This window comes from Cherax quadricarinatus, chromosome 13 (genome assembly GCF_038502225.1).
Source record: "Cherax quadricarinatus isolate ZL_2023a chromosome 13, ASM3850222v1, whole genome shotgun sequence".
NCBI classification, from domain to species: domain Eukaryota; kingdom Metazoa; phylum Arthropoda; class Malacostraca; order Decapoda; family Parastacidae; genus Cherax; species Cherax quadricarinatus.
In genome coordinates this window covers 41,486,919-41,505,201 of record NC_091304.1, presented here as the reverse complement: position 1 = coordinate 41,505,201, position 18,283 = coordinate 41,486,919, and the positions used below count along the sequence as shown (strand labels likewise).

General features: G+C 45.1%; 1 protein-coding gene across 5 annotated transcripts in view; it reads left to right on the top strand.

Annotated features, from left to right (window-relative positions):
• The window catches only part of LRR (Leucine-rich repeat), a 705,864-nt gene that overhangs the window by 36,086 nt on the left and 651,495 nt on the right, over positions 1-18,283 (top strand). For all 5 annotated transcript variants that reach the window (XM_070084670.1, XM_070084668.1, XM_070084669.1 and 2 more), the window contains exon 2: positions 14,409-14,506. In XM_070084670.1, the coding sequence (XP_069940771.1) occupies positions 14,409-14,506 (98 nt within the window). The remainder of the gene's footprint in view (positions 1-14,408; positions 14,507-18,283) is intronic.

Sequence of the window (18,283 nt, the reverse complement as noted above, 5' to 3'; positions counted from 1 at the left end):
TGACGGTGCAGCGGCAGCAGCTGACGGTGGAGCAGCAGCAGCTGACGGTAGAGCAGCAGCAGCTGACGGTGGAGCAGCAGCAGCAGCTGACGGTGGAGCAGCAGCAACAGCTGACGGTGGAGCAGCAGCAGCAGCTGACGGTGGAGCAGCAGCAGCAGCTGACGGTGGAGCAGCAGCAGCAGCTGACGGTGGAGCAGCAGCAGCAGCTGACGGTGGAGCAGCAGCAGCAGCTGACGGTGGAGCTGCAGCAGCAGCTGACGGTGGAGCAGCAGCAGCAGCTGACGGTGGAGCAGCAGCAGCAGCTGACGGTGGAGCAGCAGCAGCAGCTGACGGTGGAGCAGCAGCAGCAGCTGACGGTGGAGCAGCAGCAGCAGCTGACGGTGGAGCAGCAGCAGCAGCTGACGGTGGAGCAGCAGCAGCAGCTGACGGTGGAGCAGCAGCAGCAGCTGACGGTGGAGCAGCAGCAGCAGCTGACGGTGGAGCAGCAGCAGCAGCTGACGGTGGAGCAGCAGCAGCAGCTGACGGTGGAGCAGCAGCAGCAGCTGACGGTGGAGCAGCAGCAGCAGCTGACGGTGGAGCAGCAGCAGCAGCTGACGGTGGAGCAGCAGCAGCAGCTGACGGTGGAGCAGCAGCAGCAGCTGACGGTGGAGCAGCAGCAGCAGCTGACGGTGGAGCAGCAGCAGCAGCTGACGGTGGAGCAGCAGCTGACGGTGGAGCAGCAGCTGACGGTGGAGCAGCAGCTGACGGTGGAGCAGCAGCTGACGGTGGAGCAGCAGCTGACGGTGGAGCAGCAGCTGACGGTGGAGCAGCAGCTGACGGTGGAGCAGCAGCTGACGGTGGAGCAGCAGCTGACGGTGGAGCAGCAGCTGACGGTGGAGCAGCAGCAGCAGCAGCTGACGGTGGAGCAGCAGCAGCAGCAGCAGCTGACGGTGGAGCAGCAGCAGCTGATGGTGGAGCAGCAGCAGCAGGAGCAGCTGACGGTGGAGCAGCAGCAGCAGCTGACGGTGCAGCAGCAGCAGCAGCAGCAGCTGACGGTGGTGCAGCAGCAGCTGACGGTGGTGCAACAGCTGACGGTGGTGCAGCAGCTGACGGTGGTGCAGCAGCTGACGGCGGTGTAGCAGCAGCAGCAGCTGACAGTGGTGCAGCAGCTGACGGTGGTGCAGCAGCTGATGGTGCAGCAGCTGATGGTGCAGCAGCTGACAGTGGTGCAGCAGCAGCAGCTGATGGTGGTGCAGCAGCAGCTGACAGTGGAGCAGCAGCAGCTGATGGTGGAGCAGCAGCAGCAGCTGACGGTGGAGCAGCAGCAGCAGCTGACGGTGGAGCAGCAGCAGCAGCTGACGGTGGAGCAGCAGCAGCAGCTGACGGTGGAGCAGCAGCAGCAGCTGACGGTGGAGCACCAGCAGCAGCTGACGGTGGAGCAGCAGCAGCAGCAGCTGATGGAGCAGCAGCAGCAGCTGACGTTGGTGGAGCAGCAGCAGCTGACGGTGGAGCAGCAGCAGCAGCTGACGGTGGAGCAGCAGCAGCAGCTGACGGTGGAGCAGCAGCAGCAGCTGACGGTGGAGCAGCAGCAGCAGCTGACGGTGGAGCAGCAGCAGCAGCTGACGGTGGAGCAGCAGCAGCAGCTGACGGTGGAGCAGCAGCAGCAGCTGACGGTGGAGCAGCAGCAGCTGATGGTGGAGCAGCAGCAGCTGACGGTGGAGCAGCAGCAGCAGCTGATGGTGGAGCAGCAGCAGCAGCTGACGGTGGAGCAGCAGCAGCTGACGGTGGAGCAGCAGCAGCAGCTGACGGTGGAGCAGCAGCAGCAGCTGACGGTGGAGCAGCAGCAGCAGCTGATGGTGGAGCAGCAGCAGCAGCTGATGGAGCAGCAGCAGCAGCTGATGGAGCAACAGCAGCAGCTGACGGTGGAGCAGCAGCTGACGGTGGAGCAGCAGCTGACAGTGGAGCAGCAGCTGACGGTGGAGCAGCAGCTGACGGTGGAGCAGCAGCTGACGGTGGAGCAGCAGCTGACGGTGGAGCAGCAGCTGACGGTGGAGCAGCAGCTGACGGTGGTGCAGCAGCTGACAGTGGAGCAGCAGCTGACGGTGATGCAGCAGCTGACGGTGGTGCAGCAGCAGCAGCTGACGGTGGTGCAGCAGCTGACGGTGGTGCAGCAGCTGACGGTGGTGCAGCAGCTGACGGTGGTGCAGCAGCTGACGGTGGTGCAGCAGCTGACGGTGGTGCAGCAGCTGACGGTGGTGCAGCAGCTGACGGTGGTGCAGCAGCTGACGGTGGTGCAGCAGCTGACGGTGGTGCAGCAGCTGACGGTGGTGCAGCAGCTGACGGTGGTGCAGCAGCTGACGGTGGTGCAGCAGCTGACGGTGGTGCAGCAGCTGACGGTGGTGCAGCAGCTGACGGTGGTGCAGCAGCTGACGGTGGTGCAGCAGCAGCAGCAGCTGACGGTGGTGCAGCAGCAGCAGCAGCTGACGGTGGTGCAGCAGCAGCAGCAGCTGACGGTGGTGCAGCAGCTGACGGTGGTGCAGCAGCAGCTGACGGTGGTGCAGCAGCAGCTGACGGTGGTGCAGCAGCAGCTGACGGTGGTGCAGCAGCAGCTGACGGTGGTGCAGCAGCAGCTGACGGTGGTGCAGCAGCAGCTGACGGTGGTGCAGCAGCAGCTGACGGTGGTGCAGCAGCAGCTGACGGTGGTGCAGCAGCAGCTGACGGTGGTGCAGCAGCAGCTGACGGTGGTGCAGCAGCAGCTGACGGTGGTGCAGCAGCAGCTGACGGTGGTGCAGCAGCAGCTGACGGTGGTGCAGCAGCAGCTGACGGTGGTGCAGCAGCAGCTGACGGTGGTGCAGCAGCAGCTGACGGTGGTGCAGCAGCAGCTGACGGTGGTGCAGCAGCAGCAGCAGCTGACGGTGGTGCAGCAGCAGCAGCTGACGGTGGTGCAGCAGCAGCAGCTGATGGTGGTGTAGCAGCAGCAGCTGACGGTGCAGCAGCAGCTGACGGTGCAGCAGCAGCAGCTGACGGTGGTGCAGCAGCAGCTGACGGTGGTGCAGCAGCAGCTGACGGTGGTGCAGCAGCAGCTGACGGTGCAGCAGCAGCAGCAGCTGCTGACGGTGGTACAATAGTATTTCAATAGTATTTCTCACCCAGTTTACCACAGGGTTGACACTAGAAGGTTTCTTTGTTCCATGGTGGCTTATTTAGCAGTCACAAGCACTAAAAGCAATGGAATAATACAAAATATATTGCATGGATGCGTGAAACCGTCTGCCCTGTCTTGTAAACAATGGTACACTAGCTGAAGGCAGGGCAGCTGAGGCGCGCTCAGCCTGGACGGACATGCAGACACGTTCGGGATGAATGTTGTTAGTCGAGTTATTCATCGTTGGCCAGGCCAAAATTTTTACGCTAAAACGCTTCGTTAGGCAATTTTTTCGTTAGACGATGCCTTTGGTGGTTAGGGGTCCACTGTATCCTTAATGAAGAAACGTTTCACTACACAGTGGCTTCATCAGTCCGTACAAAGGAGAATGGTGAAGAACAGGAGTAGTTTGAGGTAATAGGTCCCTCAGCCTTGAGGCAATGTAATAATTCTTGAAAAGAATACGTTATATGTTTACCTGGAGTTTACCTGGGGAGAGTTCCGGGGATCAACGCCCCCGTGGCCCGGTCTGTGACCAGGCCTCCTGGTGGATCAGAGCCTGATCAACCAGGCTGTTGCTGCTGGCTGCACGCAAACCAACGTACGAGCCACAGCCCGGCTGATCAGGAACTGACTTTAGGTGCTTGTCCAGTGCCAGCTTGAAGACTGCCAGGGGTCTGTTGGTAATCCCCCTTATGTGTGCTGGGAGGCAGTTGAACAGTCTCGGGCCCCTGACACTTATTGTATGGTCTCTTAACGTGCTAGTGACACCCCTGCTTTTCATTGGGGGGATGATGCATCGTCTGCCAAGTCTTTTGCTTTTGTAGAGAGTGATTTTCGTGTGCAAGTTCGGTACTAGTCCCTCTAGGATTTTCCAGGTGTATATAATCATGTATCTCTCCCTCCTGCGTTCCAGGGAATACAGGTTTAGGAACCTCAAGCGCTCCCAGTAATTGAGGTGTTTTATCTCCGTTATGCGTGCCGTGAAAGTTCTCTGTACATTTTCTAGGTCGGCAATTTCACCTGCCTTGAAAGGTGCTGTTAGTGTGCAGCAATATTCCAGCCTAGTTAGAACAAGTGACCTGAAGTGTCATCATGGGCTTGGCCTTCCTAGTTTTGAAGGTTCTCATTATCCATCCTGTCATTTTTCTAGCAGATGCGATTGATACAATGTTAGGGTCCTTGAAGGTGAGATCCTCCGACATAATCACTCCCAGGTCTTTGACGTTGGTGTTTCGCTCTATTTTGTGGCCAGAATTTGTTTTGTACTCTGATGAAGATTTAATTTCCTCATGTTTACCATATCTGAGTAATTGAAATTTCTCATCGTTGAACTTCATATTGTTTTCTTTAGCCCATTGAAAGATTTGGTTGATGTCCGCCTGGAGCCTTGCAGTGTCTGCAATGGAAGACACTGTCATGCAGATTCGGGTGTCATCTGCAAAGGAAGACACGGTGCTGTGGCTGACATCCTTGTCTATGTCGGATATAAGGATGAGGAACAAGATGGGAGCGAGTACTGTGCCTTGTGGAACAGAGCTTTTCACCGTAGCTGCCTCGGACTTTACTCTGTTGACGACTACTCTGTGTTCTGTTAGTGAGGAAATTATAGATCCATCAACCGACTTTTCCTGTTATTCCATTAGCACGCATTTTGTGCGCTATTACGCCATGGTCACACTTGTCGAAGGCTTTTGCAAAGTCTGTATATATTACATCTGCATTCTTTTTGTCTTCTAGTGCATTTAGGACCTTGTCGTAGTGATCCAATAGTTGAGACAGACAGGAGCGACCTGTTCTAAACCCATGTTGCCCTGGGTTGTGTAACTGATGGGTTTCTAGATGGATGGTGATCTTGCTTCTTAGGACCCTTTCAAAGATTTTTATGATATGGGATGTTAGTGCTATTGGTCTGTAGTTCTTTGCTGTTGCTTTACTGCCCCCTTTGTGGAGTGGGGCTATGTCTGTTGTTTTTAGTAACTGTGGGACGACCCCCGTGTCCATGCTCCCTCTCCATAGGATGGAAAAGGCTCGTGATAGGGGCTTCTTGCAGTTCTTGATGAACACGGAGTTCCATGAGTCTGGCCCTGGGGCAGCGTGCATGGGCATGTCATTTATCGCCTGTTCGAAGTCATTTGGCGTCAGGATAACATCGGATAGGCTTGTGTTAATCAAATTTTGTGGCTCTCTCATAAAAAATTCATTTTGAACTTCGACTCTGTCTGGTTAGCGGCTTGCTAAAAACTGAGTCATATTGGGACTTGAGTAGCTCACTCATTTCCTTGCTGTGCAAAGAAGTGGCTTATATACTGTAGGCAGGAGAGGTGCAGCAGTCATAGTTGGTATCACATTTGTCCAATGTGGAAGTACGTCATGCCCAAGGGTTAGGCAAGTGAAGAATTCCCTGTAGAGTGGACCCCCGCATAGCGACTTTAATCCGTGCAAGAGGGCTGATTGTTATGCGAAATGTTCGGTATGCGAATGAATTTTCCCCATAAGAAATAATGGAAATCAAATTAATCTGTGCAAGACACCCAAAAGTATGAAAAAAAATTTTTTACCACATGAAATGTTAGTTTTAATACACACAAACTGAAAAAGGCATGCACAATTACATGACACTTACTTTTATTGAAGATCTGGTGATGATTGATGGGATGGGAGGAGGGGAGAGAGACTGTTAGTGTTTAGAAGGGGAATCCCCTTCCATTAAGACTTGAGGTGTCGAGTCCTTTTCTGGGGTTACTTCCCTTCTTCTTTTAATGCCACTAGGACCAGCTTCAGAGTCACTGGACTTCTTTCGCACAACATATCTGTCCATAGTGGCCTGTACCTCTCGTTCCTTTATGACTTCCCTAAAGTGTTTCACAACATTGTCAGTGTACAGGTTGCCAACACGGCTTGCAATAGCTGTGTGAGGGTGATTTTCATCCATGAAGGTTTGCACTTCAAGCCACTTTGCACAGATTTCCTTAATCTTTGTAGTAGGCAACTTCTTCAATTTCTCTCTCCCCTCCTCTGAACCAGTTTCCTCAGGTCTGGCCTCTTGCTGTTGAAGTTGATCTATCAGCTCATCAGTGGTTAGTTCTTCATTGTCCTCCTCCACCAACTCTTCCACATCCTCCCCACTAACCTCCAACCCCAAGGACTTTCCCAATGCCACAATGGATTCCTCAACTGGCATAATCATCTCAGGGTTAGCCTCAAACCCTTCAAAATCCCTTTTGTCTACACATTCTGGCCACAGTTTCTTCCAAGCAGAGTTCAAGGTCTTCTTAGTCACTCCCTCCCAAGCCTTACCTATAAGGTTTACACAATTGAGGATATTAAAGTGCTCTCTCCAAAACTCTCTTAGAGTCAGTTGAGTTTCTGAGGTCACTACAAAGCACCTTTCAAACAGAGCTTTTGTGTACAGTTTTTTGAAGTTTGCAATAACCTGCTGGTCCATGGGCTGCAGGAGAGGAGTGGTATTAGGAGGCAAAAACTTCACCTTAATGAATTTCATGTCCCCATAAAGTTGCTCTGCCACGTCTGTAGGATGACCAGGGGCATTGTCTAACACCAGGAGGCACTTAAGTTCTAATTTCTTTTCAGTTAGGTAATCTTTCACATTGGGGGCAAATGCATGGTGTAACCAGTCATAGAAAAAGTCCCTAGTGACCCATGCCTTACTGTTTGCCCTCCACAGCACACACAAATTCTCCTTGAGGACATTCTTTTGCCTGAACGCTCTGGGAGTTTCAGAGTGATACACTAATAAAGCTTCACTTTGCAATCACCAGTAGCATTGGAACACATCAACAAAGTAAGCCTGTCTTTCATAGGCTTATGTCCTGGGAGTGCCTTTTCCTCCTGAGTAATGTAGGTCCTGCTTGGCATTTTCTTCCAAAACAGGCCTGTTTCATCACAATTAAACACTTGTTCAGGTTTCAGTCCTTCAGTTTCTATGTACTCCTTGAATTCCTGCACATATTTTTCAGCTGCTTTGTGGTCCGAACTGGCAGCCTCACCATGCCTTATCACACTATGTATGCCACTACGCTTCTTAAATCTCTCAAACCAACCTTTGCTGGCCTTAAATTCACTCACATCATCACTGGTTGCAGGCATTTTTTTAATTAAATCCTCATGCAACTTCCTAGCCTTTTCGCTTATGATCGCTTGAGAAACGCTATCTCCTGCTAGCTGTTTTTCATTTATCCACACCAATAAGAGTCTCTCAACATCTTCCATCACTTGCGATCTTTGTTTCGAAAACACAGTTAAACCTTTGGCAAGAACAGCTTCCTTGATTGCCTTTCTGTTGCCCACAATAGTAGTGATGGTTGATTTAGGTTTCTTGTACAACCTGGCCAGGTCGGCGACACGCACTCCACTTTCATACTTATCAATGATCTCTTTCTTCATCTCTATTGTAATCCTCACCCTTATTGCTGTAGGGTTGGCACTAGAAGCTTTCTTGGGGCCCATGGTCTCTTATTTGGCTGATAAAATCACCAAAACACTGTAATAATATGAAATGTTTCGATTGTATGCTTGGATGTTACCGCGGAGGCAGGCTGGTAAACAATGCCACCAGCTGCACATGTGAGGCTGGCTAAGGGCGCACATTGGACGCGTCTCGGACGAAGAGCGGTGAGCGGGTTTTTGAGCGGTATGCGAGGCAAAATTTTTGCGATAAAAGCGAGCGGTATGTGGATTGTACGTTATGTGATGGCGATGGTATGCGGGGGTCCACTGTATTAAGATCTTGAGATGTTGCTGTATCAGATGAATGTAGCTGAATGGTTCAGAGAACCTACAAGCTGAAAATTAGACACATGTGCAACACTTGGGTACTTTTTAATGAGGAAACGTTTTGTCACACAGTGCCTTCATCAAGGCTTAGGGACTGATTACCTCAAACTCCTGTTTTTCACCATTCTCCTTTGTACAGACTGATGAATTTTGTATAAAATTAGCCAAATTACCGATTTCTGTGCACTCGGTAGGGTGTTGAAATAGTTGAATGTGCGTTTCATTGTGCTCGGTCAATAGAATAGATGGCATACTAGCGAAATAGCTAAGAATTTGGTTGATTGGAACAATTAATTTGGCTTAAAAAAGGACTCAGTGTCAGCAAATTCACCAGTGTGTAAATTGTGCCAAGAATGCTAACTTTGTGCCTAAGTAATTTTGCAAGTTTTCCATTTAATTTTGTTCTTTTTGGCATTTTTACATTCAATGAAAATGATTCTCTACCATTTCAGATTTTTTTCTTCTAAGCAGACAGAGCAATATTAACCCCTTCACTGTCAGGACCCTTAGAATTAAAATTGCTCCCAGTGTCCACATTTAAAAAAAAAAAAATCTTCAACGGCACTAAAAGTACGATACTTGATGAAAATCTTAAATTTATGCAGGCACACTGGGCGAAGAATTTACGGATCGGTGATTTTGTCTACTTTGAGTCTTATTTTATGCCAATTCCATTGCTCAACTTGATCAAATTCTTAACTCTTTCACTAGAATGCCTTCCATTCTATTGACTCAGCACAAGAAACCACTCATTTAACTATTATTATTACCTTATAAAGTTCACAGAATTCAGTAATTTGGCCAAATTTAAAAAAAATTAAAAAATTTCAATTGAAAAAGAGTCCAGAATGAACACTGTAACCATTCCAGGTACTAAAACATTTCCTCTGTTCATTAATCACTTCCCCAAGCCTCTCCTATATTATACTTACCTTCCATTTTGAGTGCATCACCCAAAAATTGAAGTTCTAGCTTATTTTTCAGATAAAATATATCCAGGAATATTTGGTGATGGTTTACAGAATGTTAATACATAACTGAATCAGACCTATTAAAAAGCAATAAGCAAAAATGGGGGGATGAAGTGGGCCATAACTGTCCTCAGAAAAATTGGCAAAAATTTAATATTTTTGCTATTTTGAGCTCAGTTTCCAACTACATCTGGTCCTGAAAGCAACCTTTAAAATCATATCTATTTCACTAGTATGTCTAACATTCTATTAAATGATGCCAAGAAACAGCCAATAAATCCATAAAAACTAAGCTAGAAAACACCTCAAAGTTGCTATTTTAAATTAAACAAGAGGTCAGTTTTTTGCTTTTCCCATCATGCACTGCATAGGACCAGTATGTTATACTGTGCACACTCACTACACTGACCTGTTCTTTCATGTCTAGGCTAAATTTTACCCCTTGCAGCTTATCTGAAGGAGCTGAATTCAAAATGTAGATCTACATGATGGATCTTAGCTTCAGTGGCATAGATCTATGTGAGGGACAGTGAAAGGATTAAATCTACAAGGTGTGTGTTTGTGTGTGTGTTTTTTTATTTTTTCTTGTTAAATTCCACTGTTAGTATCATGAAATTGTAATAAAAGAGGGAAATGGTTTAAAATACTGACATGATGACTAAAGGTCACAAATCAGTGTAATTTGATCCTTTATTGACAATGTTTCACCCACACAGCAGGCTTTATCAAGTTACAAACGTCTACCTGGGGTAATAGGATGGGTGTATATATGTAGGGAGCATAATGACATGAGGTGAGGTATGTTGATGATTGATTCTTGTGTAGGTAATTAAGAGACTTACATGCAACAGTTAGGTACAGTATCTTTATTCCGAAATGTTTCGCCTACACAGTAGGCTTCTTCAGTTGAATGCAGATGTGATGATGTAATCAGTAAATTGTGTAGACTATAACAGGTTGGACAAATATGTGGCTTGGAAGAGGTTGGATCCAAGAAGAACTAATCTAATTTTGGCCAGTTGACCTGCTGCAGTGTCTCTCTCTTCTGTAACCTGTTGCTATGCGAGATAATCAAGAAGCTTCCTGACTCGACTATACTATAGAAGCTTCTTGATCATTATGTCACATAGCAACAGGTCACAGTAGGGAGGAGCACTACAGCAGACCTATTGGCCCTAAGCTAGTCAGGTCATTTTTGAATTCATACTCTTCCAAGTCGTAAATTTTTTTTTTTATTATTATCACACTGGCCAATTCCCACCAAGGCAGGGTGGCCCGAAAAAGAAAAACTTTCACCACCATTCACTCCATCACTGTCTTGCCAGAAGGGTGCTTTACACTACAGTTTTTAAACTGCAACATTAACACCCCTCCTTCAGAGTGCAGGCACTGTACTTCCCATCTCCAGGACTCAAGTCCGGCCTGCCGGTTTCCCTGAACCCCTTCATAAATGTTACTTTGCTCACACTCCAACAGCACGTCAAGTATTAAAAACCATTTGTCTCCATTCACTCCTATCAAACACGCTCACGCATGCCTGCTGGAAGTCCAAGCCCCTCGCACACAAAACCTCCTTTACCCCCTCCCTCCAACCTTTCTTAGGCCGACCCCTACCCCGCCTTCCTTGCACTACAGACTGATACACTCTTGAAGTCACTCTGTTTCGCTCCATTCTCTCTACATGTCCGAACCACCTCAACAACCCTTCCTCAGCCCTCTGGACAACAGTTTTGGTAATCCCGAACCTCCTCCTAACTTCCAAACTACGAATTCTCTGCATTATATTCACACCACACATTGCCCTCAGACATGACATCTCCACTGCCTCCAGCCTTTTCCTCGCTGCAACATTCATCACCCATGCTTCACACCCATATAAGAGCGTTGGTAAAACTATACTCTCATACATTCCCCTCTTTGCCTCCAAGGACAAAGTTCTTTGTCTCCACAGACTCCTAATTGCACCACTCGCCCTTTTCCCCTCATCAATTCTATGATTCACCTCATCTTTCATAGACACGTCCACTCCTAAATATCTGAATACATTCACCTCCTCCATACTCTCTCCCTCCAATCTGATATCCAATCTTTCATCACCTAATCTTTTTGTTATCCTCATAACCTTACTCTTTCCTGTATTCACTTTTAATTTTCTTCTTTTGCACACCCTATCAAATTCATCCACCAATCTCTGCAACTTCTCTTCAGAATCTCCCAAGAGCACAGTGTCATCAGCAAAGAGCAACTGTGACAACTCCCACTTTGTGTGATTCTTTATCTTGTAACTCCACGCCTTTTGCCAAGACCCTCGCATTTACTTCTCTTACAACCCCATCTATAAATGTATTAAACAACCATGGTGACATCACACATCCTTGTCTAAGGCCTACTTTTACTGGGAAATAATTTCCCTCTTTCCTACATACTCTAACTTGAGCCTCACTATCCTCGTAAAAAATCTTCACTGCTTTCAGTAACCTACCTCCTACACCATACACCTGCAACATCTGCCACATTGCCCCCCTATCCACCCTGTCATACGCCTTTTCCAAATCCATAAATGCCACAAAGACCTCTTTAGCCTTATCTAAATACTGTTCACTTATGTGTTTCACTGTAAACACCTGGTCCACACACCCCCTACCTTTCCTAAAGCCTCCTTGTTCATCTGCTATCCTATTCTCCGTCTTACTCTTAATTCTTTCAATAATAACTCTACCATACACTTTACCAGGTATACTCAACAGACTTATCCCCCTATAATTTTTACACTCTATTTTGTCCCCTTTGCCTTTATACAAAGGAACTATGCATGCTCTCTGCCAATCCCTAGGTACCTTACCCTCTTCCATACATTTATTAAATAATTGCACCAACCACTCCAAAAGTATATCCCCACCTGCTTTTAACATTTCTGTCTTTATCCCATCAATCCCGGCTGCCTTACCTCCTTTCATTTTACCTACTGCCTCACGAACTTCCCCCACACTCACAACTGGCTCTTCCTCACTCCTACAAGATGTTATTCCTCCTTGCCCTATACACGAAATCACAGCTTCCCTATCTTCATCAACATTTAACAATTCCTCAAAATATTCCCTCCATCTTCCCAATACCTCTAATTCTCCATTTAATAACTCTCCTCTTCTATTTTTAACTGACAAATCCATTTGTTCTCTAGGCTTCCTTAACTTGTTAATCTCACTCCAAAACTTTTTCTTATTTTCAACAAAATTTGTTTAACATCTCACCCACTCTCTCATTTGATCTCATTTTACATTGCTTCACCACTCTCTTAACCTCTCTCTTTTTCTCCATATACTCTTCCCTCCTTGCATCACTTCTACTTTGTAAAAACTTCTCATATGCTTTTTCTCCCTTACTGCTCTCTTTACATCATCATTCCACCAATCGCTCCTCTTCCCTCCCGCACCCACTTTCCTGTAACCACAAACTTCTGCTGAACACTCTAACACTACATTTTTAAACCTACCCAATACCTCTTCGACTCCATTGCCTATGCTCTCATTAGCCCATCTATCCTCCAATAGCTGTTTATATCTTACCCTAACTGCCTCCTCTTTTAGTTTATAAATCTTCACCTCTCTCTTCCCTGATTCTTCTGTTCTCCTTGTACCCCATCTACCTTTTACTCTCAGTGTAGCTACAACTAAAAAGTGATCTAATATATCTGTGGCCCCTCTATAAACATGTACATCCTGAAGTCTACTCAACAGTCTTTTATCTACCAATACATAATCCAACAAACTACTGTCATTTCGCCCTACATCATATCTTGTATACTTATTTATCCTCTTTTTCTTAAAATATGTATTACCTATAACTAAACCCCTTTCTATACAAAGTTCAATCAAAGGGCTCCCATTATCATTTACACCTGGCACCTCAAACTTACCTACCACACCCTCTCTAAAAGTTTCTCCTACTTTAGCATTCAGATCCCCTACCACAATGACTCTCTCACTTGGTTCAAAGGCTCCTATACATTCACTTAATATCTCCCAAAATCTCTCTCTCTACATTCCTCTCTTCTCCAGGTGCATACACGCTTATTATGACCCACTTTTCACATCCAACCTTTACTTTAATCCACATAATTCTTGAATTTACACATTCATATTCTCTTTTCTCCTTCCATAACTGATCCTTCAACATTACTGCTACCCCTTCCTTTGCTCTAACTCTCTCAGATACTCCAGATTTAATCCCATTTATTCCCCCCCACCGAAACTCCCCTACCCCCTTCAGCTTTGTTTCGCTTAGGGCCAGGACATCCAACTTCTTTTCATTCATAACATCAGCAATCATCTGTTTCTTGTCATCTGCACTACATCCACGCACATTCAAGCATCCCAGTTTTATAAAGTTTTTCTTCTTCTCTTTTTTAGTAAATGTCTACAGGAGAAAGGGTTACTAGCCCATTGCTCCCGGCATTTTAGTCGCCTCATATGGCACGCATGGCTTACGGAGGAAAGATTCTTTTCCACTTCCCCATGGACAATAGAAGAATTAAAGATGAACAAGAGCTATGTAGAAAAAGGGGAAAAACCTAGATGTATGTATATATATATGCATGTGCGTGTCTGTGAAGTGTGACCAAAGTGTAAGTAGGAGTAGCAAGATATCCCTGTTATCTAGCGTGTTTATGAGACAGAAAAAGAAACCAGCAATCCTACCATCATGCAAAACAGTTACAGGTTTCTGTTTCACAGTCATCTGGCAGGACGGTAGTACTTCCCTGGGTGGTTGCTGTCTACCAACCTACTACCTAAATTTGTTTAACCTGTTATTAGTTTACACGAGCAAGTTTCATCATCTCTCCTGACAATTTCGTCACTGCATTAGCTGTATATATACGCACCCCCATCTCTCCCCAGGTAGATGTTTGTGACTTGATGAAGCCTACTGTGTGGCTGAAACTTTGTCAAAAAAGGGTCACATTACACTGCATTTGTGGCTTTATCCAAACTGTAATAAATTTGGAATGAATAAGGCACCTTCCTGCTAGTTCCACACCCTGTTTGCTGGTAGGGAAGCTGGTGGTGGAACATCAGGACCTGGTTTCATTGTTTACTTAGCTAGTTAGACAGTGTTACCATAGACTGTGTGGACTCACCTAGTCTTAGATTCTTTTCAGAGGCATGAAGAGGTTGTAGAAGACCCAAACAGTTATGCTGAGGTCAAAAATATTGGTAGGGAGTATATTTGATGTCACAAAACAAAATGTGCATTCTAGTATGTCACACATCCTCGTCACCTGCGTACTATTACATCAGTCATAGTAAAGGGGTTATTCTACTAAAACAACTAACACATATAGAACTTATAAAGTGTAACAACGGTTTCATCAACAAACTGTAGTAGTAAACATCTGTGTATTTCAGAAGAAGAAAAATAATTAAATTTTTTAATGTTGAAGAGTGAAGTATTGTACATTTCAAAATATTTAAATTTAATTTTCTGTGATATTAATTTTTTCCATTTCCGTCTCCCAGATTCCATCCGCCAATGCCTTGGACGTAAAGTAAAGCTGACTCTGAAGGTGCTTGTCAAAGTTGAGACCAGAGGAGACAAGACTGACAATAGAGTGTTGGTAAGTATATCGTAGATTTAGTTTACTATAATAAGAATCAGATTTCAGAGCATTCTTAGAATTGAGAGGAAAAGATAAATGCTGCTAGAATGATATTTGAAATATCCAAAAGAGAATTAAGTGTGTAGGAGGTGACTGATCAGCCTGGCTGGGATGACTGTGACCCTGTGGGCCACTTGCAGCAATAATCTGGTTGATCAGGAAGTTGTTAGGAAAATGCGATTCTTAAACTGGGCTGAGAGAGAATTCATATAATCTACCACATGTGTGACAAGTTGGTTTATCTGGTTGAGCAGAAGAAAATATCAGACCTGGAAAAGTTGGTCATTTACTGCTAGCATTGTGCCAATAAGGCATTTAAACTACTGGGGATGTACTCTGGAGCAAATAAGAGAGAAATACCTGTCATGTATAGTAAAGCCTCTCCTCACTTAGCGACTTAATCGTTTACTGACACCTCGGACTTAGGATTAGCTCTCTGATCAGTATTCGTACCTAAATAATGTATATTAAAGCTGATTTCCTCTATTTGTTTATTTCAGTATACAGTACACTTCTGTATAAACATTTAAAAATATACCAGAAATGTTATAAATGGTGCATTGGTGACATTAAAACAATATCAAAGATGGTTGACAAAAACCTCCTACCATTATAATATGTTCCTCACTTGGCGGCAAATTCGTTTAACGATGTGGTTTTAGGAACGGAACTCTGTCGTTAAGTGAGGAGAGGCTGTATATGGAAGGTACTTGAGGGCCTAGACCCAACTCTGCATACTGTCATGAGAACTTAATGAAGTGAGAGATATGGGAAGAAGGATCAAACCTAGTGAAATGCAGGAATGTTGTGAACATAGTAATAGAACAGACAGTACCAACATTCATGGTCCAAGACTTCAACTTGCTACCATATAATATTAGAGATATTTCCAGAACAAGTTTAGAAGTTTTCAAGAGGAAACTGGATCATTACCTCCAAGTGCCAGTTCAATCAATCTGTGATGGATATGTGGGCTAGTGGGCTGCCAACAGCAGCATTGTTTGACCAGGTAGCTAACAAAAAACCCTGTCCTTAGGCTGGGCTACATGGGTAGAAACACTTAAAAATATGGTCATAGGTAGAGTAACCCCTTGAGGGTCAGTGCTGTAGTTCTACGGTTTTGAACCCTGGGTCAGTGCTGTAGTTCTACGGTTTTGAACCCTGGGACAGTGCCGTAGTTCTACGGTTTTGAACCCTGGGACAGTGCCGTAATTCTATGGTTTTGAACCCTGGGGTCACTGCCTTAGTTCTATGGTTTTGAACCCTGGGGTCACTGCCGTAGTTCTGCGGTTTTGAACCCTGGGGCCACTGCCGTAGTTCTGCGGTTTTGAACCCTGGGGCCACTGCCGTACAACGACGTCATGAGCTCAGTTCACTCAGACAAGCTTTGAGGGGTAAATTTTGGCCTAGATATGAGTGAATGGGTCTGTGGTGAGTGTGCACCATATAAAAAGTCCTGCCCCATTCAGTGCATGATAGGGAAAAAACTGACCAGGTTTTTGGTTTAAAATAGCCAATTTGATGTGTATTTTCGGATGGTTTTTTATTCTTGGTTTCTTGGTATCATTCGATAGAACAGGGGATATGTTACTGAAATAGAGATGATTTTGATTGGTCTCAGGACTTGAAGTGGCTTGAAATTGACGTCAACCTTGCAAAAATATTTGATTTTTGCTGATATTCCAGAGTAAACAAATCATGTCACTTGTCCAGTACATGTCCAATTAGTCGGTCTGATATGCTTTCACAAATGCACTGACATTGTTTATACAATTATTACAGTAATTCATAACAGTGAATCTTCTATTATTTTTGTGTGAATAAAAATTCAGAATTGAAAACAAGTGTAATACAGGTTGACCATCACTAATCCGGATTAGTGATTTTGCAGGATTACAGAATGGTTAGGTTAGAATACACTTAGCCCAATGGCAATATTTATGCATCAGAAGTTTTGCTCAATTTATGCCCTATTTTTTCGCCCATTTCATTGTTTCCATCGACCAAACTCATAGCTATTTCACTAGTATTCCTACTATTCTGTCGAGTGAGTACAAGAAACTGCCCATTTACCTATTTCAACTACCCAATAAAGTGGTCAGAATATGGTAATTTGGCCAGTTTCACACAAATTTCAAGAGATTCTAATTTCAAAATAGGGTCCAGAATAAACAATGCAGACATTCATGGCACTAAAATAACATTTTCTCTGTTCATTAGTCATGTCTCCAGGCCCCTCTTATATTACTCTTGCTTTCCATTTTGAATTTTTATTCACACAAAAAAATGGAAGATTTCCTGTTATGCAGACTACTGCATTATTGTAATAATTGCATAAATAATGTCAGCCCATTCATGACCGTGTATTAGACCAGCCAGTTGGACACGTATTAAACGGTGATGACATTCTGTCCTGAAACCAATCAGAATCATCACTGTTCTGTAATGCATCTTCCATTCTATCATATGAGACAAAAAAACAAGAATACAACCATAAAAACCATACGAAAATACACTGCAAAATCACTGTTTTACACCAAAAACAGTTGCATTTTTTTTGTCATGCACTGCATGTTGCAGGATCTTTGTTGATATAGTACACACTTACCACACAGGCCTATTCTATCATATGTAAGCCCAAATTTACTTGGTCACAGCTCATCTGAGTAAGCTGGCCACAGTGGCTTCAAAACCACCCAAGGTATCTTTGATGGACAATGTACAGTGGAACTCCGAGTTTCAGCCATAATCCATTCAAGGAGCTGGGCCTAAAGTCGAAGCAATATTTCCCATAAATAATGTACAGTGGACCCTCGGGTAATGATGACATCGGATAACGAAGAAATTAGATAGTGACACGTTTTTGCGTCAAAATATTGACTCGGTTACCGAAGAGAAACTCTGTTAAGGACATTCATCCTGAACGTGTGCCTTGAGCAGGCCCGGCCACTCCATGTACAGCTAGTGTTGCCATTGTTTACAAGCCAGGGAGGACGATTCCACACGTACATGTGATATATTTTGTATTATTCCATTGTTTTTAGTGCTTGTAACTGCTAAATAAGCCACCATGGGCCCAAAGAAAGCTTCTAGTGCCAGCCCTATGGTAAAGAAGGAAAGAAATGCAATAGAATTCAAGAAAAAAAACATAGCAAAGTACCAAAGTGGAGGAGGAAGAGAGAGGGGAGAATGTGCCTTCTTCAGTGATTCAGTGATTCTATGATATGTACAATACTAAAGCAGCAGGTATTGATAAAGGCTATAGTGCCAGTCAGCAATAAAGTGTAAAATTAACAGTGTAGCAAGTAAGTTAAGCGAGTAAGCCATAGAAAAACGTCATGAAAGTAACTCCAATGTTGTTGGATGTGTATAGGGCCAATGAGCATACACCGCCTTGCTATCTTCCACCACCCTAAACCTCTGCAAGCACCTCCTCCATCAAACTAACTAATTAAACTAACATCTCCAGGGTAAGTGTAAATACAAAAGTCTAAGTATAAAAGTAAATACAGTGGACCCCCGCTTAACGATCACCTCCAAATGCGACCAACTATGTAAGTGTATTTATGTAAGTGCGTTTGTACGTGTATGTTTGGGGGTCTGAAATGGACTAATCTACTTAACAATATTCCTTATGGGAACAAATTCGGTCAGTACTGGTACCTGAACATACTTCTGGAATGGAAAAAAGATCGTTAATCGGGGGTCCACTGTATAGGTGTAAAGACAAAAGGA